Source organism: Rana temporaria, chromosome 3 (genome assembly GCF_905171775.1).
Source record: "Rana temporaria chromosome 3, aRanTem1.1, whole genome shotgun sequence".
NCBI lineage: Eukaryota > Metazoa > Chordata > Amphibia > Anura > Ranidae > Rana > Rana temporaria.
This window is the reverse complement of record NC_053491.1, coordinates 142345250-142369768: the sequence shown is the minus strand read 5'-3', so window position 1 is coordinate 142369768 and position 24519 is coordinate 142345250. Positions and strand designations below refer to the sequence as shown.

The window sequence follows — 24519 nt, the reverse complement described above, 5'->3', positions numbered from 1 at the left end:
TCAAGTCGGGAGAACACAAATGTATGGATCAGCTTTTCAGCTACAATGTATGATAGCATAGGACACAGCCGAGCAATGTTTCTCAAGCAGAAAAAAAGATGTTCTGACAACATTTTGTACATGTGGATCAAAGATTAAATTAGCATCAAATATTACACATAGATTTTTCAATTTAGACTAAAGCTCAAGTACAGTGTCATCTATAGATAAGCTATTAGGACTGGCCTTACATAATTGATGGGGGTACCAATAAGCATGGCTTCAGTCTTGTCACAGTTTAATTATGGGCCATACAAGTTTTTATATCACAAATACAGTTAGATAGGAGAGAAGCAGCCAAAGTAGAATCTGGTTTAGTGTCATCAGCATAGAAGTGATAATTGATTCCGTGTGATCTAAGCAGTTGGCCAAGTGGAAACATGTAAATGCTAAAACGTAAGGGACCCAACATTGAGCCCTGAGAAACACTATTTGACTGGACCAACTTCAGACTGAAATCTATCAAGAGAAACAAAGTGACAGGGATTTGTGAGATAGGACTTAATCTATTTCAGAGCCAATTCTGAGTTTCCAAATATGGTTTCATGGCGAAAGTGTAAAAGATTGTGGTCTACAGTATCAAAGGCAGAACTAAGATCCAGTAGAATAAGAATAGTTACTGACTTGAGATCAGAAGCTAACAGAAGGTCATTAGTAAGCTGGTACCGGCTTCCGCACTAAAATACCTGGGTGCACTCATGCAGAAACCCAAGGACCCTGTTGTGGTGCTCAGCTGAGGTGCAGGGATTAGCATAGTAACAAGAAGTCCCATGTGAAAAACAGTGAGAAAAGACCAAGAACAACATATACCATGAGAAAGGGGATATTCATTGGTAGGGGGTGAATTGAGATACGAGTTTCTACAAACACAATGACATGGGGGCAGAGGAGAAGGGGTCTGCTTGACTGGAAGATGTGTTTAGCTTTCTGTTGTACAACAAAGGAAAAATGTACAGCAGTTTTCCTAAATAATAGTAAGGTGCAAGCCATGGTAAAACACATACCTACATGCTGACATGGAGAAAAATGGAAGCAGTTTGGTGGCCATTATCTGAGAGATAGGGGAATACTCTGCTGCACACTATATGGACAAAGTAGTAGAGACCAGCATCATGTTGACCCAGGGGCATGTGGACTGGCTACCCACTGACAGAAGGACTTGGGCAATCCCAAAATACTAATCCTGGGGATAACAAGTACAGGGCAAGCCTGTTAAACACAGATCAGGGAGGTAGCATTTATTCCACTGATATTTTTGCAGTATGGGCACCAAATCTTCAAATCTCCATATGCATAAGTGGTTCATGTGCTTTTATATTATTTTTTAAAATTTGATACACACGTGAAAGAGATCTATGTAATGTAAACAATGTTATCAATGATTACTATTGTATTCTTTCAATGTGTAGTTTACAGTCATAGTTGTTGATATCAGGTCAGCCCTCTTGATCCTTTTTTCTCATTACTGCATGAAAAAAAAGACTGCAGTAATGTTAGGTAGCGAGAGATCATCTGATGTGCTGCAAATGATGGGTTATGGGCATAAGAGTTTTTATTCACGGCATAAAATAAGTACTTTTAATTTGAAAAAAAGCCACTATGATTTCAAGTCTATTTCTTGGATATAAATATAATGTGAAATTGTGCATAAGGTTCGGGTCGGAAATAGGGTCATCGGGTCTGTTTCAACTTCAGATACTGTCTTACATTGTGTATACATTCATTTTGTAGACAGTCTTCCCATCATCCAAGAACCCCTTTGCTTTTTTTTGCACACCCTGACTTCTGTTTCTGTGGTGGCCCCTATCTCTAGCCATCGCAGCATGCACGCTCCCCACCAGGACCTAACACAGCTGAAATGCCTACCCCACTGCCAACTTGTCTTTGATGGACAGTTTAGCCTGTGATTTCTCATTGCTCATGTGCATTAGCATTAACATATAGGCAACCATTAGCAATGGGGGGGGGGGGAGAGATTGCTCACTCTTCTCCCGGATGAGAGTGTGGTGTAAATTTCATAAAGATAGATTTAACATTTACAAATCAAGTACAGTAAAACTTTGGATTGTGAGTAATGCGGTTTACGAGCATTTCGCAATACAAGCTGTTTTTTTAACTCCTGACTCGGTTTGCGATTGCTGTATCGCAAGACAGGCAGCATTTAAGCCTCTGGGGTGGGCACTACCACATTTGGGAATAGGTGCGGTGCGCCAGTTACACTCGGAGGCACTCAGAGATGCTAGGAGACACTCAGGGATGCTCGGAGACATGCGGAAACACTCCATTCCTGAGTGTCTCCGACTGTCTCCGAGCGTCTCTGAGTGGTTTCTGAGTGTTCCGGCGACCCCCACGCCTCTAGCCACATGCTGTACTGCATACACTAGCAGTGACACTGGAAGAAATTATCTGAGTTTCCATTGACTTATATGGGGAAACTCGCTTTGATATACAAGTGCTTTGAATTACAAGCATTCTTCTGGAACAGATTATGCTCGTAATCCAAAGTACTGCTGTAGTTGAAAATTAATTCAGCTATTGATAATAAAGGCATTCCAATTTGAGTTTTTTTAATGAGGGTCCTATATGCACAAGGGTACATTTTGTTAACAAAATAAATGGTATCAATGTACTGTATATTAACCTCCTCCTTTCAGCGCAGATTTTTTTTAATTTATGTTGTATGTTTTTATATTTTTATTTGGATAGAATGGTGAAGGGTAAGACCTGGGAGAGAGAGAGAGATGTCATTAGAAAACTCTCCAAGTGATTACATAGACAGGAGAAAAATCCTGATAAAGGTTCTAACCCTTTTTCACTCTACCAAGAAATGCTTCTATTGCTGTTTGTGTCCCTGTAATGTGAAGGCTTATGCTGAAAGTGAAAAAGCAACAATGGCAGCAATTGATCGGTTTGAAACAAACAAAAAAGGAAAGGTACATATGGGCAGAGCAACACACAAAACAATACAAAAAGGTCCCTAGCACACTTTCAAACTAACCAGCAAAAACCCTAACAAATCTGTTTTAACTACTCCAGGGCCCTCTGTTTGTGTATTGCTAAATATAGTATGTCCCATAGTTGGGAACTCAGATTATTTAGAGGTAGGGGCCACACATCCGAGGTGCTTTGACAAGGAAGTATGGCTTCCACATCTGTTTATGATTGTATGCAACAAAAACCTCTGCTTTTAACCTGATTAGATTAAATAGATTAGTTAGATTTTTGCTGGCCAACTTGTAAGACTAGCCGCAGATGATTCATTCCATCAACCACACAAGCAAGGTGTATAGAGGAATCCTTCCCACTGTGCTATTGTGTTCTGACAGCAGAGACTCCTTCTCTGTCAGAATATATTGATCAGTGCTGCAGCCGCTGCTCAAACAGAACTTTTCCAACAGTCCCTTTAGACAGAAGTCGATCGTAGATCGACTTCTGTCAAGCAATAATGGCCATAGATGGATCAAAATTCGGATGGTCTCTGCTGAACTAGTTGAATTTTGATCTATCTATGACCAGCTTAAGTGTGCCAGGGACCTTCTGTATTGGTCACAGTAAACAGGATCTCCCCAGAGGGGAAACGGATAGCGGTTAAATCTTGCAGTTCGTATAGACACATGAAATAGAAGAGTATACCGGACTCTTCTCCCTCCTTCTCTTCTCTACTCTTCTTCCATCTTCACTTTCTATCCCTTTTTTCTCTCTTACGTTTCAGTTTCTGTTATATTATGATTATTTTTTGTACAAAATGGTTACAATTGTTGTACACCACCATTTACTTGCATATATAGGCAGCCTCTCTTTTCTTTGATTGTACTGCTTTGTACTTTACTCGTTCATCTGATCTGCCTTGGCCTTATTTCACCCCGTACTATAATCTGGAGCACTGAGTGCTCCAGCACGTGGACTTCAACTAACCTTACATTGTTTTGGTGATGTTTCTAATATTCCAATCGCATCCCTCCGTTGGGATCTTTTTCTGTATGCTACGTTTATGGTAACCATCTAATTGTCAACGTAACCTGTTGAATTTATTTGTTTTACAAATAAAATACTTTGAAAAAGTAATAGTAGAGTATAAGCCTATTATTGTTATAGGGACTGGAACTGAGATACTGTTGTCGGTACCAAAATCATCATGGAAAGGTTGAACACTGTTTGTTGCACTTACTTTTACTAGCTCTGTGATTTAACAATGCCAGTACTCTATTATTTGTTCATGTCAGCTATTAATAAAATACAACACATACCGTATATGGTATTAAACATGTTCTTAAATTACAAGAAAACATATATGTATTGTATATATTTTATATTAAAACAGGATAGTGAAAATATACTTGCACAAATAATAATATAACAGGTTTATAAAATGAGGAAAACTTGAACCCCTATATATTTTATCCTTATCTAAGACAAGGTAATTATGCAATTTTGTAATTACATTTTTCGAAAAAGAAATTACTTTTGTAAAACATGTACATTATGTATATATGAGCTAGATAATACATTGGTAAATACACCCCATATTTAGTTGATCAATTTATTTTTTTATTTACGATCTGTATGCTTTTTTGGAGAAATAATAAACCTTACAACATATATTGTATTATTTTAACTCTATGCATTCCTTCTATAATATATGCATTTTATTTTATACTCACTTAACATTATTAAGATATATTTCTCTTCTTATAAATGTCTTTGCTAAATTACAGTGGACCCCCATATAAGCAATTATTTAGGACGGCAAATCCACTTTGCACTGCAAGTGCAAACTACAAGTGCAAAGTGCACTTGAAATTGCACAGAAAGTGCACTTGGAAGTGCAGTTGCTGTAAGACCCCATTCACACCTGAGCGTTTTGTAGCTTGAAGCCTGAAGCTACAAAACGCTAGAGGGGAAAAAAATCTATTATTCTCTATGGAGATGGTTCACATCTCCACTACAAAACACCTGAAGCCAGAAGTTTCAAAACGCCTGAAGCTCAAACAAGTTCTGGGACTTTTTTTTAGGCAGATTTGGGCGTTTTCTGCTTTTAACATTGGTGACCCTAGACCTGTCCAAAATCACGGCAAAACGCAGTAAAAACAGACGCTAAAAAAGAGGCAAAACGCGGTAAAAATGCTGCAAAAAAAACTCGGAAAAAGCTACGCTCAGGTGTGAATGCAGCCTAAATCTGAGGGGTAGATCTGAAATGAGGGGAAACTCTGCTGATTTTATTACCCAATCTTGTGCAAGCTAAAATGCTGTTTTTTATTTTCCTTGCCCTGGTTCACACTGGGTACGATTTGGAACGATTTGAGATGCGATTTGACATGTCAAATCGCATCTCAAATCGGCGGCAATTGTCGGCAATGGCACTGTCCTAATCAGTGCGACGGCGCATCTGCGATTTCAAAAAGTAGTTCCTGTACTACTTTTTGCGATTTCGGGCCGCGGTTTACATTAAATTGCGGCCGAAATCGCGGCAAATCGCGGCAAAATCGCGGTAAAATCGCGCATTTTACCGCGATTTTGAATTCGCAGCAGTGTGAACCTAGGCTGAATGTCCCTCTCGGATCTACAGCGACTGCAATTCCAAGTGCACTTTGCACTTGTAGTTTGAACTTGTAGTGCAAAATGGATTTGCCTTTCGTAAAAATAACCCCCGTGTATCTATAAACCAAAACCCTGAAGAATGGACAAAAAAATCTAAATACTTCTATTTACTGGCAGATTTTTTTTAATAGTTATTTGTATTTGCTGTGTTGTTTAGGCAAGACTGCTCTAACTACAATGCCTAGCAGTCTGAATTTGAAAGAAGGTAAAGTTATATTGTATCTTGGTGGGGGCTAAAATTGGGCCAACTGTTACAGAGGAATTGTCTGCAAACCGGGTTGTAGTCTCCTCCACCTGTTATCTCTCTGATTTTCCGAGGCTTCTAAAATTGCAGCAGCCTAAAAGGACTCAGGGATCTGTCAGACAGACCGCCAGTTGAGGGTGACAAGATGAAGGTAAATGTGAACAGGATTGCGGTTCTGTAACCATCTGTGAAAAAAAGTGAAGCGGGTTGTTAAAACGATAATTGTGTTTCAGTAGCACCTGAAAAATGTGCAAAGTCTTGAAAACTCTGAAATCTTAAGCAGGCCATACATGGTCGAATTTCGAACAAATTTTCTTTTCAAAATCCGAATAATTTTTTTTTGTGATCCAATGATGCCACCATTGATTTTCGAAATTCAGCCGACCAAGCCTAAGGCCCCATACACACCATAGAATCCATCCGCAGATAAATCCCAGCAAATGGGTTTCAGCGGATAGATCCTGCTCAACAAATCCATCTGCTGAAGTCCATCCCAACGGATGGATCCGCTGGTCTGTACAGACTCACCGAATCCATCCGTCCGAAGGGATCCCCCGCATGCGTCGCAATGATTCAACGCATGCGTGGAATTCCTTATATGACAGCGTCGCGCCCGTCGCCGCGTCATAATCGCGGCGACGGCGCGACACGTCATCGCCAGAGGATTTCGGCGCGGATTTCAATGCGATGGTGAGTACACTCCATCGCATTAAAATCTGCTGAAATCCTCGAGAGGATTTATCCGCGGAAACGGTCCGCTGGACCGTATTCGCGGATAAATCCTCCCGTGTGTATGGGGCCTTAATGTTGCTACAGAAAATAATTTTCGTGGCCGGGAATATTCTTTTCTCTCCGGGAATTTTATTTTCTTGCACATGCGCATTTTTTTCTATTGAATTTCTCGCACGATTCTCCCATCATTGATTAGAAAATCGTTTGTTTTTCAAAAAATGTCCAACATGTCCGATTCCTCAAATTTGATTGCCGCACGGAAATTGGCTGTTGCTGCAGCCCACTAGCGGTGCGAAATTCGTACGAAAATTCTTTGATACGATTTTCAAAAGAAAATTCTTTCGATATTCGAACCGTGTATGGCTTGTCACAGCGAGATAAAAAAAAAAATTCCTTCTGATAGTAAAAAAAATTGTAAAATCTTGAAAACTCTAAAATCTTAGTCAAAAAAATATTCCTTCTGATAGTACATATTATGGGCTACCTGCACATAAAATTGTAGGTGCCCATCGTACATCATCCACGAGAGACCAAAAAAACTGACATATAGGGACTGCTTACAGCAGACATGTGGTGCAAGGACTCATTGCCATCAGGCTGAGGTGCTGATGTTGGAGATCAGCATGACCACTTAAGGAGGCAGGAACCATCCTCAGAGCATAGGAAGGAAATGTTATTTCTGTTTGTTCTCGCTTTTAATTTCATTGCAAATATGGCATTATGTATGACAGTGGACAAACTGGGAGGTGGTAGCTAAAATGGAGTTTCTGGTGTGTGAGGCCCCGTACACACGACCGAGTTTCTCGGCAGAATTCAGCCAGAAACTCGATCGGAGCCGTATTCTGCCGAGAAACCCGGTCGTGTGTACACTTTTGGCCGAGGAAGCCGACGAGGAACTCGTTGAGCCAAATAGAGAACATGTTCTCTTTTTCCTCGTTAGTCAATGGGGAAACTTGGCTCGCCGAGATCCTCAGCGGCTTCACAAGGAACTCGACGAGCAAAACGATGTGTTTTACCTGTCGAGTTCCTCAGACGTGTGTACGGGGCCTGAGAGTAGCGTGGCTCAGTGAGAAAAGTAAATTATGCCCGGATTCCAGCTCATAGGAGCTTGGAGAATCTCAGAAGTGTGTGTGCATTGCCTGGCTGCTCCACAGCCCTTAAAGTGCATCAGACTGCAGGTAACACTTCTATCTGCCTGTGTGTGGCCAGCCAGCTAGAATTGGGTAAAGTCTCCTCCAAACAAGGTCCTCTGGTTAGTTAGTCACCATGAGCCCAGATCCTTGACATCTGGTGGCAGTCGTAGGATATTGGAGTGTGTGTGTTGTACAGCTGTTACTCACTTGGGGTTCTAAAGACAATGTGCTGGTACATTTCCAAAGATGTGCAACTGATGGCAATACCCTACATCCTGGCTGGCTGGCCACACAAGCCTAGCTGGCTAGGCTTTCTTCCATGTACCCTTGGTACCCCCGTCAATAAATCTCTATAATTATCATTCAGGCAATTGCTTTTAGGTTTATTTATGCTTAGGCAATTATTTAGGTTTTAGAAATAAACCTCAAATACATATCTAGAATACATATGTATATAATATACATTCGTTAGATTGTCATTGATATATTTCTTCCCAGATGTGGGATATTGCACATCATGTTCTATGTACCTGATTAAAGCACCTTTGGAATGTGCAAGAATTGGGTATTGCACCACATCAGGTTCGTCTGTTATTTAAATGTTTGGGTGTTGGTTGAATTAATAGTATTATATATAACGGCACACCTGTCACCCGCAACATTACAATCTATGGGGAGCAGTAAAATGGTTGTACATTTAAATCAGCAATTAACTGTTAAACTGAGATCATGATGGTAATTGTGTCCAGTTCAGGAAAATGCAAGATGGCAAATAATCCTCCCCAGAAATAGAAGATCCAGGAGTTTTGTTCATGATGCGAGTCTTCTGAGAGCCTATGGAAAAAAATACAGCATAATGGGTTAATTATTTGTTATTCTAAAGTGCGCAATAGTGAATTCCCTGCTTTTATTTATAACCAGCTGCAACTGTTTAACATTTGATATATGAAAACCATAATTAACATTTTAAAGCAAACCTTGCAGTACAAGCAAAGTTCACGTATTTATTTTGCCTGCCCTGCCCCCGCCCCATGCCAAAATGCTGCAAAAAAATAAAAAGTAATTGTGGGGAGGGGAAAAAGTTAATAGATAGACTTACTTTAATCCCAGCTTCAGTGCGATTCAGTGGAAGAACTACAAGCATCACAATGGTGGCACTTGCAACTGGACCACGGCCTTCTGCCACTGTTGGAGGGGCCCCAGCAGGGTTGCTAGTATCAGGGCTGTGAGCTGAGAGTGCCTTTCTCATCCACAGAGACTGCATTGACAGTTCCCCCTCCCTTATCCCTCGCATGGATGGGATAGGAGAGAGCCAATCTCTCCTCATGTATGCGCACCACTGGAAGTGAGAAGCTAAGCACTCAAATGATCAAATTCAGCTGCTTTACACTTCCTACGGTAGCAGTACACACACAGGAGAGGGGCAGGAGGAGAAGGAGCAGATCGGCTCTCTCCTCTCCCATCCGTGCGAGGGATGAGGGTGGGGGAACTGTCAGTGCAGGCTCTGGGCTGTATGATAGAGACACTCTCAGCTTTGAGTCCCGCTGAAGAGGCAATGATAGGCAGCACTAATAGGCTACACTGATAATCACAGATAAGCGGCATTGATGAGCACTGATAGGTGGCACTGATAGACGGTATTGATGAGCACTGATAGATGGCACTGATAGGCAGAAATTATGAGCACTGATAGGTGGCACTGATAGGCGGCATTGATGAGCACTGATAGGCGGCACTGATAGGCGGTATTGATGAGCACTAATAGATGGCACTGATAGCTAGAATTGATGAGCACTGATAGGTGGCACTGATAGGCGGCATTGATGAGCACTGATAGGCGGCACAGTCTTGCCAGTTAACGGCTCTCCTTTCTTCACACAGACACCATCTTTACCATGACCTGTGACCAGCTGTGTTCAAAGGACACAGCAGTCACAGAGCACATTGGATGCGCACCCCATGGGGAATTCAGGAGGCAGGGTTCTGGGAGGATGTCCATTGGCACCCTCCCAAAACTAGAAGCCCAGGGCTCAGATAGAAGAGAGGGGGGGGTCAGGGAGCTCTTCATGGTTTATTGCACTGGGGCCCTGAAGGTTCTAGTTATGCCTCTGGTACTATTCTGTACTACAGGTGGTTATAACATGCTCCTTCAATCAAGATGTCATCAATTTTAGCCTACTCAGATGATCTCACTGGAGGGAACATGACATCAATCTCACCACTGGGAGGGGGGTGAGGTAAATATATTTAATAACTTGGTGAGGGTGAGATATTAACAAAAATAAGTGATAACCTTGGGTTTTAGCATATAAAAATAAATGGCAAATGTGACAGTGAATGATTTATAAATACGCCACTACCTCATTACTTGTTTGCAGTATTCATAATGCAGAAATGAGATTGCCTAAAATGTATTATTTTCATTATTATTATTTTTTCTATATTTCTATTCTCTCTGGTGACACAAAAAAGCTAAGAAAAAAACAAGGAAGGTCTGCTGTATGAACACAAATGACCATGGGGCCTATATAGGCAAAGGTTCCCTATAAAGTGATATTAAAGGCAGATTTTAAAGAAAATACCAAACATGTTATATTTACCTGCTCTGTGCAGTGGATTTGCACCGATCAGCCCTGACTCACCACTTCTCCGCTCCCCCACTAGCGCTCCTAGCCCCTCTCTCCTGCTGAGTGCCTCCATAGCAAGCAGCTTGCTATGGGGGCACCCGAGCAAGCTCGCTCCTGAGCCACTGTTCTGTCTGTCTATTCAGACACAAATGTGGCTCAGTCCCACCCTGATCTCTCCTCAATGGCCTACTGGCTGTAATTGACTGTAGGGTGGTGAAAAATAACATGTACTCTGGTCTGGAGTGGTGAGTGGGTTACCCAAGGTTCTGTCTTGGGACCAATTCTATTCAATTTATTCATTAATGATATAGAGGATGGGATAAATAGCTCAATCTCAGTTTTTGTAGATGATGCAAAAATAAGTAGGGCAATGACATCACATCAGGATATGGAAATTGGCAACTACATGGCAAAATAAGTTTAATGTAGAGAAATGTAAAGTAATGCACTTGGGGGCAAAAAAAAACATAAAGGCAAACTACTCACTAGGGGGAGAACTGGGGGAATCAAGGATAGAGAGAGATCTGGGGGTCCTAGTAGATGACAGATTGAGCAATAGCATGCAATGTCAAGCTGCAGCTACCAAAGCTGGCAGAATATTAGCCTCATCTGGAGCACTCTGTCCAGTTCTGGCCACCAGTCCTCAGGAAGGATGTGCTAGAAAGAGTTCAAAGTAGGGCAACAAAACTAATTAGGGGACTAGATGCCCTCAATTACGAGGAACGACTACAAGCCCTAAATTTATTCTCACTGGAGAAGAGATGCTTGAGAGGAGATATGATAGCGATCTACAAATACCTCAATGGTGATCCCAGCATAGGAAAAAAACGATTCAGTCTCAGGGAGTGTACGAGGACATGGGGCCACACAATGAGATTGGAGGAGAAGCAGTTTACCCTTGAACTGCGCAGGGGGATTTTCACTGTCAGGGCAATAATGCTGTGGAACTCTCTTCCACAATAGGTGGTGACAGCGGGGAGTATAGATATTTTTAAAAGACTCTTGGATTTGTATCCTGTAAAGGTACAGAGATATGGGAAACAATTATAGATGCTGACACACGTGCACCTACACAGGTTGAACTGGATGGACTATTGTCTTTTTTCAACCTTACCTACTATGTAACTACTATATGTAACAGTAGCAGGAGCTCAGCCAATAAGGAGAAAGAGGCCACTGAGGGCCACTTCTCTAGTGCACATTGTTGGATCAAGTTGGGACTCAGGTATTGGGGGAGGGCTGTGGGGGCTCCTGCACACAGAAGGTTTTTTACCTTCATGCATATACTGCATGAAGGTAAAAAAAAACTTTAGCCTTTACAACAACTTTAATGTTTACTGTGGAATTCTGCCAGGGATACAGTGAAATTGCATTTATTGATAAATAAAGATAATTTTTATTCTGTATATGTTAATACATAAGGGGTATGTTGGAGGCATTATCTCACCGCTTCTTGGGCATCCAGATCTGGGTTTATTAGCTCGGCATCAGTGAATTCCAATGGTTCTTTACTCTCTTGCATCAGTGAAATCTAAAATAAGCAAAATATGTATATTTTACAAGGGAGATCAATGTATTCTTTTACACTACAACAGCTACAAATAATTACAATTCATTTAAATTCAACACACATTTGTGCCATGCAACGGGATATTTTGTGTCCATTTTAAATTTGCACAAGTCTGGTTAAACTGGACACTGCCAGTTATTATTTGCTTTGTCAAAATGATCAATTTATGAAGATGGAAAAGAAATACAGTACACAACTTGCTGGTCCCTGATTATTGGCGTTCAGCTGGTCACCATGAATGGCCTAAATCAGGCAGTATAGTCTTATTTTAGTACCATACTTTACACCAGGTAATGTATATATATATATATTTAGTATATATATATATATAGTAATTACCACAGTCGTTTCATCTGAGGGAAATCCTGAAAACATGACCTGTCCTTGAGGACTGGAGTTGGGAAACACTGATCTAATCATCCTCATCAAAATAGGCAACAGATCTGTAGGCCTCAGATGTAGACATCCAGGGCCAGACTTACCATTGGGCTTGACCCCAATAGGGGGCCCCCGGGAGGAGGAAGCAGGAAGAGCCATGCAGCACGGGAGGAGGAAGCAGGAAGAGCCATGTAGTTGTGGATGAAGAGGTAGCAGTAGCCCCCCCCGCTCAACAACTACGATCGCCAACCCCCCGGCTTAGCTACTGTGATCGCGCCGCCACCCCCCTGCTCAACAACTTCAATCCCCCCGCTTCTTGGCTTCAGGGGGCCCCTTCAATCAACACTCAAGCCCAGGGGCCCCCACCACCCTAAGTCCTGCCCTGTAGACATCCCACAGATATTCTCATCAGCTGTCACTGCCCAGGGCTGTTGCCAATATTTACAATACAGCTTGCAAGTTGCACCATTGCACTGGTGCTCTGATATGTTGGACATGCACTGGCTATACTAAGCTTGGCACATTCTCCATGGACAGCCAGTATTCTCCATAGAATATTAAAGCTGCATAATGTTAAGACTTCAGTCCTGCATAGGCTGTGGCAGTGAGAATATTGCGATGACTACTTCTGAGCATTGCAGTAAGTAAATCATTTACCTGCTACTGAACAATTTACCCAGTTTTTTATCTGAATTTCTCTATGCTGTTTCTATTTTGTACATGGACAAGTTTGTGTGTAATAAAGAAGGGTCCAATAAATGGAGAATGTTTATGTAAGGTATTGTAGAACTGAAAGGATTAGTGACTGTTGCACATGCCTCCCAACATAGCTATCTGTTGAGAAAGGTTATGTTTATTACGTGTTTGAGCCAACCCAACACCAATTTTCCTTTCTGCTCTCCTAAATGTTCCTCATTGTTTTACCTTCTCCAGTAATGGATCACGTCCATCCATGTGCTTCCTGAAGTCCTCTATATATAGCACAGCATCATGAACAGTTAAGAAGAAGATGTCTGGCTTAACTTGGTCATCAAAAAAAAAACAATCTTGCATTTTTTTGTAAACATGATCTGCAAACATTAATGAAGGATAGAGACACATTAATTAAGGTTTTTATTTCCCATATACCCTAAACCCGGTGTATCCATTGAATGCAAATGTGGTCCACAGAGGAGTCACATTAGAAAACAAAATACAGTGCTTACCATCACATGCTGCAATATAGACATCTACATCAATTCTCTTGAATTCTTTGTATATCTGATAAGGAAGAAGTATGGAAGTAAGAAAGTATCCATATTATTATCAAGAAAATGTATGATTAATAATATTTTAAGATTTAGTGTATGTCATTTTTTAGAAAAGTTTGCCTAAGCACCTGTAGGTCCAAGTGGAAGCTCACACATATCTGATATGGGTAACACAACCTGCGGAACTACTATGACCTCTGCATAGAGGTAAAATTTCACTAAACCTCAGTAAACCAAAGCTAGTGCCACACTGATCTACTGTACCCTGCCTGTATAAAAAAAGATACTGGTAAGTCCTGACAATGCCAAAAGGAATAGGATGCCATCTTGATCCTATGACTACTCTGTAGTCGGTGCTTGGTCAGTTGCTGCTATACTTTAACCACGATAGCCAGTTGCATTTTCTACTCACATATCAAATTCTGACCTTTTTGACTTCTCATGATAGTGGAAAACATCTTTGTGATAAAATACTATCCAACATGTATTACTAAATCCAAGCAAGTTCTAAAATGATAAAGTTGGTATTAGATGTCTTACCAGTTTCATAGATCGTACTGCTACTACATCAAGAAAAGAAATTTGGCCAAAGTCAAAAATAAGGCTGTGTATAGAGACTTTTGGGACATTGACTTTCACAGGTAGCTCTGAACTCCAGTCCACTCGGACCTCGACTTCTTTCACTTGAACTTCTTCATTCTGTTCTGCTTCAGGGTCTTCCATCTCATCTTCAGGCTCAAATGCTTCATTGTCAGTACCGGCATCACTGATAATACCATTCTAAAGGAAACACAACAGTTAAAATGGAACTACAGCCATTCAGCTACATGCACTGTAGAAATACACATACTGTATATGAACTATTTTATCGGCCAAAAATATTTGTAATAATGACACTCTTTCCTATACAGCCACATGCAAGTGGCACTGCATAAGCTGACACAAACTTTAACCACTTCCATACCAGGTACTTACGCAGCTTCCCGCCCAAGCCAATTTTCAGCTTTCAGCACTGTCGCACTTTGAATGGCAATTGCGCGGTCATGCTACACTGTACCCAAACAAAATTGGCGTCCTTTTTTCCCCACAAATAGAGCTTTCTTTTGGTGGTATTTGATCACCTCTGCGATTTTTTTTTTTTTGCGCAACAACTAAAAAAAGGCTGAAAATTTGGAAAAAAAATTACGTTTTTATTTTTTTCTGTTAATTTTTTTGTAAATAAGTTTTCTCTTTCAATTACGGGCACTGATATGGCGGCACTAATGGGCACCGATGAGATGGCACTGATGGACATCGATGAGGTAGTACTGACGGGCACAGATGAGGTGGCACTGATTGGCGGCGCTGGTATGCGACACTGATGGGCACACATAGGCGGCACTGATGGGCACACATAGGCGGCACTGATGGGCACACATAGGCGGCACTGATGGGCACACATAGGCGGCACTGATGGGCACACATAGGCGGCACTGATGGGCACTCATGGGCGGCACTGGGCACTCATAGGCGGCACATATGGGCACTCATGGGCGGCACTGATGGATACTTATGGGTGGCACAGATGGGCACTGCTAGGTGGGCACTGGGCATGGATGGGCACTGTGGGGTGGCACTGATGGACACTGGGGTGGCGCTGATGGACACTGGGGTGGCGCTGATGGACACTGGGGTGGCGGCACTGATTGTTGCCAGTCAGTGCCCATTTGTGGGCACTGACTGGCATCTTTTTTCTTTATGTTTTTTTTTTTATTTATTTTTTAGACTTTTTTTTTTTTTTTTTCTGTCTTTTTTTTTTTTTTTGCCCACCCTGGTGCTCCAGGGTGGGCATCCCTGGTGGTCCAGTGTGGCGATCCGAGGGGGGGCTGCGCTGATAAACAATCAGCGCGAACCCCCCTGTCAGGAGAGCCGCCGATCGGCTATCCTCTACTCGCGTCTGTCAGACGCGAGTGAGGAAGAGCCATCGGCGGCTCTTCCTGTTTACATCGTGATCAGCCGTGGTTGGACACGGCTGATCACGTGGTAAAGAGTCTCCGCCGGAGGCTCTTTACCGAGATCGGAGATGCAGGGTGTCAGACTGACACCCCGCATCACCGATCGCCGCGATGCGCGCCCCCACGGGCGCGCGCGGCATGAAATCCTGCAGGACGTTCTAGAACGTCCTGTCAGGATTTCATAACCACTTCCCGGACGTAAATCGGCCATAGGCCGGGCGGGAAGTGGTTAAATAAGGAACCTCAATGTACTGTACTGCAGAAGTTCCCTTCCTCTGATGACTTAGCTGCCTAAACATCTAGGTCTGATGCTTAAAACAGGTTATATTAGTAGCAATGTACACTGCATTTATTGCACTGACATTTTAGGGGAGATTTACTAAAACTGATGTACACAGAAACTTTTTTACAAGTTTAGCTTTGGTATTGATTATGGTTTATGAATAATACCTATGTCATGCCCTGGAAGATGTCACGTGTGACAAAACACATAGGGCGGAGCCACATGCTGATATCATCACGTAACCAGAAGTAACTCGGAATCTGATCTATGTGCCAGACAGAATTGTTTTTGTGTGATTGGTGGCTGGAAGGGCATATTTACTCATACAGTGTGTAAACATTTTCATTATTGTTTTAAGGGGCAGTATTATTTTTACTATTTCTGTTTTGCTCTGAATTGTTCACATTTGGTTATATGTTTTACTGATTAGCGCAACACAGTGGATCTTAATGCTTTTATTGCTGACTGTGTGCCTGCAGAGAAGATTCACCCAGCTATTTTTTCTTCCTGATGGCCATTGCTTTGTGGTTGAACTGGATGGACTTGTGTCTTTTTTCAACCTGACTAACTATGTAACTATGTAACTATTGTCAATGGTAATGCAAGTAAAGGAAAATTTACCATATTGGGGTTGGGCACACCATGTAAGGGGGAGCTCTTGTCTGCACACCTGATGTAAAATGGAAACTCTGGTGGGTACATCAGATGTGCCCAGCACTAAAACTGGAGAGTGCAAAATCTGGTGCAGCTGTGCATGGTAGCCAATCAACTTCTAACTTCAGCTTATTCAATTAAAGTGGATGTAAACCCTCTCTCATCCTTTCTAAACTACTGCCATAGTGCTGATATATAAGGATATGCATGCCTCCTGCATGTATCCTTACCTGTAAAATGTTTCCCCTCTGTCTGTTAAAAGGACTTAAAAACTGCAGATTCTGTGGAAGGATCTGTTGTCTGGAGCTCGTGGGTGGAGTCGTGATGTCAGTAGACTCCCCACCCTTCTAAGGTTTTTCTCTGTCAGGCCTCGTACACACGACCGAGGAACTCGTCGGAAAAGACACATCGTTTTCCTTGACGAGTTCCTTGTTAGGCTTGGTTTCTTTGGCAAAAAAGCTCTCCCACCAAGTTTCTTGATGGATTCTGTCGAGGAAAACAGTCTTGTGTGCGAGGCCTAAGTCTGTTTTATTTCACTGAACAATAAAAGAGGATTGCTCAGAGCTGGATTAACTCTGCGTGGCAAGACTGGGCACAGATGATAGGAAATCTTATACTGTACATTGTGACATCAAAAAATAAAAAAATAAGATTTTCGGGTTTACATCCACTCAATAAAACCTAATAACTGATTTGTTACTATGCACAGCTGCACCATATTCTGTATCCCCCTTTGTCAATATTCTGCTCAGCAAATGAAATAAGATATACCACTTTTATGCTTTTCCTTCCAGACATGTCTAGGTAGGACACTGCTCCAAAACTAATGATTAAACTATGGAGTGAACCTGGGAACCTTGATATTTGTTGTCAGATCTAATATGTACAGCTGCACCAAATTCTGTGTGCACCAGTTTTAGTAAATCTTCACCAATGTGTAACCTTCCACTGTCAGCCTGATTTCTGAAAGTGGGATAGAAATTTGCATTATGGAAATATGAATAACCGCGTCTGTCCCTTTTTTTATGTTTCTGCAGTGGCGGCTGGTGCTCACATTTTTTTGGGGGGGCGCAAACGTAAAAAAAAGAAAAAGAAAAAAATTGCAGCCTCACTGTGCCCATCAAATGCAGCCACTGTGCCATCAATTGTCACCACTGTGCCATGCCATCAAATGCAGTCACTGTGCCATCAAACGCAGCCACTGTGGCATCAGTTGTCACCACTGTGCCATGCCATCAACCGCAGCCACTGTGCCATCAATTGTCACCACTGTGCCATGCCATCAAACGCAGTCACTATGCCATCAATTCGCACCACTGTGCCATGCCATCAAATGCAGTCACTGTGCCATGCCATCAAATGCAGCCACTGTGCCATCAAATGCAGTCACTATGCCATCAATTCGCACCACTGTGCCATGCCATCAAACACAGTCACTGTGCCATGCCATCAAACGCAGCCGCTGTGCCATGCCATCAAACGCAGTCACTGTGCCATGACATCAAACGCAGCCGCTGTGTCATGCCATCAAAAGCAGTCACTGTGCCATGCCATCAAACGCAGTCACTGTGCCATGCCATCAAACGCAGTCACTGTGCCATGCCATCAAACACAGTCACTGTGCCATGCCATCAAATGCAGTCGCTGTGCCATGCCAAGCGCAGTCACTGTGCCATGCCATCAAACACAGCCACTGTGCCATCAATTGTCACCACTGTGCCATGCCATCAAACGCAGCCACTGTGCCACTCAATTGTCGCCACTGTGCCAATTGTCACCACTGTGCCCTTTAATTATAGCCACTGTGCCCATTGTCACTACTGTGCCTATTGTTGCCACTGTGCATGTCACTGTGCCCTTTAATTGTTACTACTGTGCCCATTGATGCCACTGTGCCCTTTGTCGCCTCTGTGCCCATTGTCGCCGCTGTGCCCTGTAAAATGCACTTACCTTAATTCTTCGAAGTCTCTCGATGTCTTATTCTCCCGCCTTGGTGACACTTCAGCCAATCAGGTTACCAATAACCAGAATCGGCGAACCTGATTGGTTGAGACGGCTGTCAGTCCAAGGAACGCACCCCGTACGTTCCCTGGATAAGACATTCGGGAGACGAGGGCTGTACTCAGAAAGCCTAGCACTTCCGCACAGCCAACCAGCTGCCATTATTCAGGTGGTTGGCGCTCAAGGTCCGGCCACCTGAATAGACCAGCGGCAGCTGGCAACAATAACATACATGCAATGCATGTATGTATGTGAGGTATCATCTTTTCCCAACAAAAAACGTGTGACATAAAAAGTTGTACTGACTGCCATTTTATTCCCTAGGGTCTCTTCTAAAAATATATATATAATCTTTGGGGGTTCTGAGTAATTTTCTAGCAAAAAAAATTATTACATGTAGGAGAGCAGTGTTGGAATTTGCGCGGTATGGAAGTGGTTAAAAGGAGAGCCTTCAAACACCAGATAAAATTATATTAGCTGACACTAGATGATTTAATTATCACCTAAAGAGCCATAGGCAAATTACATTTGTAAATGTGAATTAATAGAATGTAACATTGTGAACAATATACAAAAAAAACAGGCATGACAATTACGGCTCTCATGCTACTTATCATCTTAAAAACGTTTCATAATATACAGTAAATAATACAGTAAATGTTTGTTGCATTCATTGTTTGTGATCATGAATAAGCAATATAAATGGTATTGGATTAAAGAGGAACGTTACTCTCTAAAATTTGGCTATTTAAAGTTACTATCATTAGTGAGTTTGCTTTGAATATTAGCCACAAATTAAATAGTGTTTTCCAGTTGTGGTGATCAGACACAGTTAAAGGGGTTGTAAACCCTCCTGTTTTTTTTTTCACCTTAATGCATTAAGGTGAAAAAAATTCTGTCAGTCACCGCCCCCCCCCGAGCCCCCCCCTCCATTTTACTTACCTGAGCCCTGGAATGTCCCACGATGAGGACGCGCTGTTTCTCTGCCCAGGGTTCCAGGCTCTCGATTGGATAGATTCATAGCAGCGCAGCCATTGGCTTGCACTGCTGTCAGTCAAATCCAATGACAGGGGCGCCGGGGGCGGGCCTGAGTCATACATTCGGCAGCTATGGACGCCAAATACTAGACTCGGGAGCATGCCCGCAAGGTAACCCCTTAAAAGAAGCTCTCTAATGCGGGGAGGAGATGCGAGAGCTGCCAGGGGACCACAGAAGACGGCCTTGGGGCCACTCTGTGCAAAACGAACTGCACAGTGGAGAATGACATGTTTGTTATTTAAAAAAAAAAATCAAACCTTTACAATCACTTTAAGTCCTGCTTTAATAAAAGGAACATGAATATATTACCTTTGTAGTCCTTAGTTGTCCTTTCTTGATAAGTCTGGAAATTTTCCGCAGTGCTTTGGTCCTTTTGGTAAAAACTCTGACAACATCAAATCCAACCTTAGATAAAATCATACAAGATATGTTTGTTTGTTCCAGATATATTTTTTTACAAGTATTTAATGTTAATTTGATGAACGCATGCATTTTACAGAACAATATACTTACAATTTTATTGATGCAATTTCTAAGACCATCAATATTTCCATAGAAAAGAGAACTAGAAAATCGAACTATTTTAATTCCTTCTGGTTCCACGACCTGTAGTGAAATAAAAATAGTTCAGTGGTGTATATTGTGGTACCAAGTGCCAGTGTGTTATCTCTATTTGTTACAGTTCTAGAGCCACAAAAATGTGACCTTTGTTCATAAAGAGAAATTAATGGAATGAACATTATGCCTACAAATCTGGGGGTCAAAGATAATGAACCCCCCCCCCCCATTTCTCTTTCCCTCCTCTCCCCTGCCCCCTTGTTTGAGACCCCAAACGGTTTGGTTATGTTTCATAGCCTATTCATCTTATATCATTTATTGACTAATACCTACATCTGTAAACCTGGATTTGATATGACATGTCTCTCAATCACTACTGTATTTCTAATAAAAAAAATAAAATAATGAACCTCGCCTGTGCACACGAGCTACAATCTCTAGTGCAATGGAGAGCAATAGTGGAAACCTCACTTAAAGTATATATATATATATATATATATATATATATATATATATATATATATATATATATATATATATATATATATATATATATATATATATATATTGTAATATAGATGTGGAGATGTGGTGTCTGCTTTTGTTTTATTTTGTTTAATACAATTACAAAAATAAAACTGTTCCTGCCAGGAATTTTGTATCCTTAAAACTTCCTTTGGGCTATAGTAAAGATAGCTTTCTCAGCTATTTACTTTGCTCTACAAAGCAAAGCCTCTCTTTACAATAGAGATCGGGGGGATGTTTGTAGTTCAAATATTTCTCTATAGATACAGTGCAGTGAGTGAGTTTATCATCATCAGATGTAAATTGAAGGTAAAATAAAACAAATGCAGTCATCACATCTAGGAACTAGTAAGAAGCATTGCATTACATTTTTGTGCTTGGGTTTAGGTATATTTTAGGTGTTTGGTTTTGGGTTAGATATACTTTTTGCTTAGTAATTCATGCTGTGTTGTTACATACTTTCTTTGCTACATCCAATCTAAGGAAATGGAAGTTGTGTGTCACATCAATTACTAGTACAGGTTTCAGCTACCAGGGTCAAAATTTAATATTTTAAATGTACACTACAAAACCGGCAAACAAATGTCTGTGTTTTCTACTTACAGTCTTGTATTTTTTGACCTCCTTGTATAAGTCTGTTCCAGGGACATTTCCAAGAGCACCACAAGATGGGCTGGAAAAAAATGTTTACATATCAATTGGTATAGTTTGAGATATCTTAAATATCTGGACTATTCAACATTTATACTTAGAATCTAGAGTATAAAAACGCAGCACCTTTTATTTAAATGTTGTATAAGTATGTTTTAGTAAAAACACTATTGGAAAATATATTATATTACAAAGTACCACTATTTGTTATTGCAGGTCCCTGTCCAACTTTTGACTCTGACTTTGAAAACTTTTTGTTTTCTGCTGCCTATCATTCCCTGGGAGGATCAATGGGAAGTTTCTTTCAAAAATAGCAAGTTGATTGTACTATGCAACTATGAGATTTGATACTGCACTCAGGGCAGGAAGCAGGAATATCTGAGACACAGTTCCTTTTTATGTCTTCTGTCTTTTGCTGTGATACCATTTCAATATGAGTAAGTCTTTGAAATGCTAGAAAGATGTATATATACTATTATTTGGCAATTTATTGTTACCACTGTTCTGTGATTGATATTTTACATTTATGTTATAGACGTGATTCATTTCTAAATCCCTGAAGAAGGAGATGTTTATGCTCTGAAACACGATGGGTGAAGGAGGATCATATTATTCTTTGATGGTGTCATTTTAGACAGAGTTTCACATTCTATTTTCAGTGCTTTTAATGCTTGTTTAAATAAATACATTTTACTATTATCTTAGTTAGGAATTTAGGGCCAGATCCTCAAAAGGGATACGCCGGCATATCTACTGATACGCCGTCGTATCCCTGTTTCTATCTTTGGAACTGATCCACAAAATCAGTTTCCAAAAGATAGGCAGAAGATCCGACATGTGTAAGGGACTTACACTGCCGGATCTTAGGATGCAGTACCGCATCCACCGCTGGGGGCATTTCGAGTCGAAATGCCGCTTCGCGTATGCAAATGAGCACTTACGGAGATCCACGAAGCGGTTTAGCTTCGTGAAATCTCCGTAAATACTTACGTTGCAATCGTAAAATTAGGGCTGCTTTTACAAAGTGTAAACTGTTTACACCTTGTAAAAGTAGACCCTTCTTACCCGCGACGCTGTTATTTATTTATTTATTTATTTTTCACCGTATCTGTTTTTTTTCCCGACGCAACTTTTTTTACCCGGCGCGATTCTCAAAACTCGGCGTAACGTAAAACCGCGCTATGCACGTCGGGAAAATGACGTCGTGAGCATGCGCAGTACGTCCTGCGTGGGAGCGCGTCTAATTTAAATGGGACTCGCCCCATGAAAATAGGAACGCCTTGCGCCGGACGGATTTAAGTTACACAGCCGAAAATTTCTAGGTAAGTGCTTTGTGGATCGGGCACTTAGGTAGAAATTTTGCGGTAGTGTAACTTAAATCAGAATATTTAAGTTACGGCGGCTCTTTGTGGATCTGGCCCTCAGTGCCTAAAAATGCCATCCAAAGGGAATGTATTTTTGTCATACAGCCAACAGTTCTCTCTGCTCCCCCTCCCTCCCTCCTCTCTCACATGGGATGACAAATCCAATCTGCTCCTCCCCCCTCCCCTCCGAGGGGGGAACACGGAGAACTGTCATCTCTGAGCTGTATGAGAGATACGCTCTCTGCTCAGAGCCGTGCTGAGGAGGCAGGCAGCATTGATGAGCACTGATCGGCTGCACTGATAGGCAGTGCTGCTGATAGGGGACATTGATGGGCACTGATAGGCAGCACTGATACGCAGCACTGATCAGTGGCATTGAAGACCAATGATCTGTGGCACAGATGGGCATTGATGAGCACTGATAGGCGGCATTGATGATCAATGATAGGTGTCACTGATAGGCGGCACTGATGGGCATTAAAGAGCACAGATAGGCAGCAACCATGCACTGATGGGCACTGATAAGCGGCATTGATTAGCACTGATTGGCTGCACTGATGGGCACTGATAGACAGCATTGATGGGTACTGATAGGTGGCACTGATAGGCGATAATAGGCAGCATTGATGAGCACAGATAGGTGACACTGATGGGCACTGGTAGGTGGCATTGATAAGCTCTGATAGGTGGCACTGATAGGCATCATTGATGAGCACTGATAGGCGGAATTTATGGGCACTGATGGGCATTGAGCACTGATAAGCAGCACTGATGGACACCGATAGGCAGCACTGATGGACGCTGATAGGCGGCACTGATGGACACTGATAGGCAGTATTGATCAGCACTGATAGGCAGCACTGAAATGCAGCACTGATAGGCGGTATTGATGGGCACTGATAGGCGGTACTGATAGGCAGCATTGATGAGCAATGATATACAGCACTGAAATGCAGCACTGATCAGCGGCACTGATAGGCAGAATTGATGGACACTAACAGGTGGCATTAATGAACACTGATAGACAGCACTGATTATCAGTGTAAACAATTTACTGACATTCTTGGAGGAAAGAGCTGCTGATACACAGCAAGTCTGTTTAGATGTGATCAGCTAATCGCATGGTAAAGGGCCGCCGTGATTGCGCTGGATGCACGTCTCAGGGGGCATACCAGAGGCAGAGTTCTGGGAGGATATCCATGCACACCCTCCCAAAATTGGAAGCCGGGGGTCGGATGGAAGGGGGGTCAGGGGGGCCCATCATGGTTTCTTGCACTGGGGCCCTGAAGGTTCTAGTTACTCCCCTGCAACAAGGGTTTCTCCGTCAAGTACTAATTCATGTTTTGCTTGGGGCTCAAATACTTATTTTACTCTCTGAACTGAAACTTAATTTATATCATTTGTATCGTGTGTTTTTTTTGGGGATTTTTGGTTGATATTCTGTCTCTATCATTTAAAATACACAAATTATAGACCCTTCATCTCTTTGTAAGTGGGCAAACGTACAAAATCTGCAGAGGATCAAATAATTATTTTCCACTTTGTATATAAAAGTGTTTACAACCATTTTAAGGGATTAAAAAATATTTAAAACAGAGACATCGTGAAGCTGAGATATAAGGAAGATGAATGGGTTAAAAAAAAACAATCCTCTATTGCTGCTGCAGCTGCTGATCTAGTGAATGTGATATCATTTATTAGTTTCTCCTTCCTCTCTTGTATCTGTTAATAATAGGAAGGGGAGGGCTTTTAGATGTAAACAGTATACTGTTTACACCTGTGATTGGTCATCACAATGGTCACATGGTACATAGCTGCTTAGGTCAGCTCTGTACAAAGTGTCAGTGTCTGAGAATGACTTGGTTTACAGCCATTAACAA

General features: G+C 41.8%; 1 protein-coding gene across 1 annotated transcript in view; it reads right to left on the bottom strand.

Moving 5' to 3' along the window:
• Window positions 1-8102: 8102 nt before the first annotated feature.
• Window positions 8103-24519, bottom strand: part of LOC120931780 (pendrin-like) — a 36695-nt gene continuing 20278 nt past the window's right edge. Inside the window, exons 14-21 of the mRNA XM_040343545.1 lie at window positions 21228-21297; window positions 20055-20147; window positions 19851-19946; window positions 14112-14351; window positions 13527-13581; window positions 13246-13391; window positions 11821-11904; window positions 8103-8580 (exon numbers count right to left, since the gene is read on the bottom strand). Of these exons, the coding sequence (XP_040199479.1) occupies window positions 8557-8580; window positions 11821-11904; window positions 13246-13391; window positions 13527-13581; window positions 14112-14351; window positions 19851-19946; window positions 20055-20147; window positions 21228-21297 (808 nt within the window). The 3' untranslated portion in view covers window positions 8103-8556. The remainder of the gene's footprint in view (window positions 8581-11820; window positions 11905-13245; window positions 13392-13526; window positions 13582-14111; window positions 14352-19850; window positions 19947-20054; window positions 20148-21227; window positions 21298-24519) is intronic.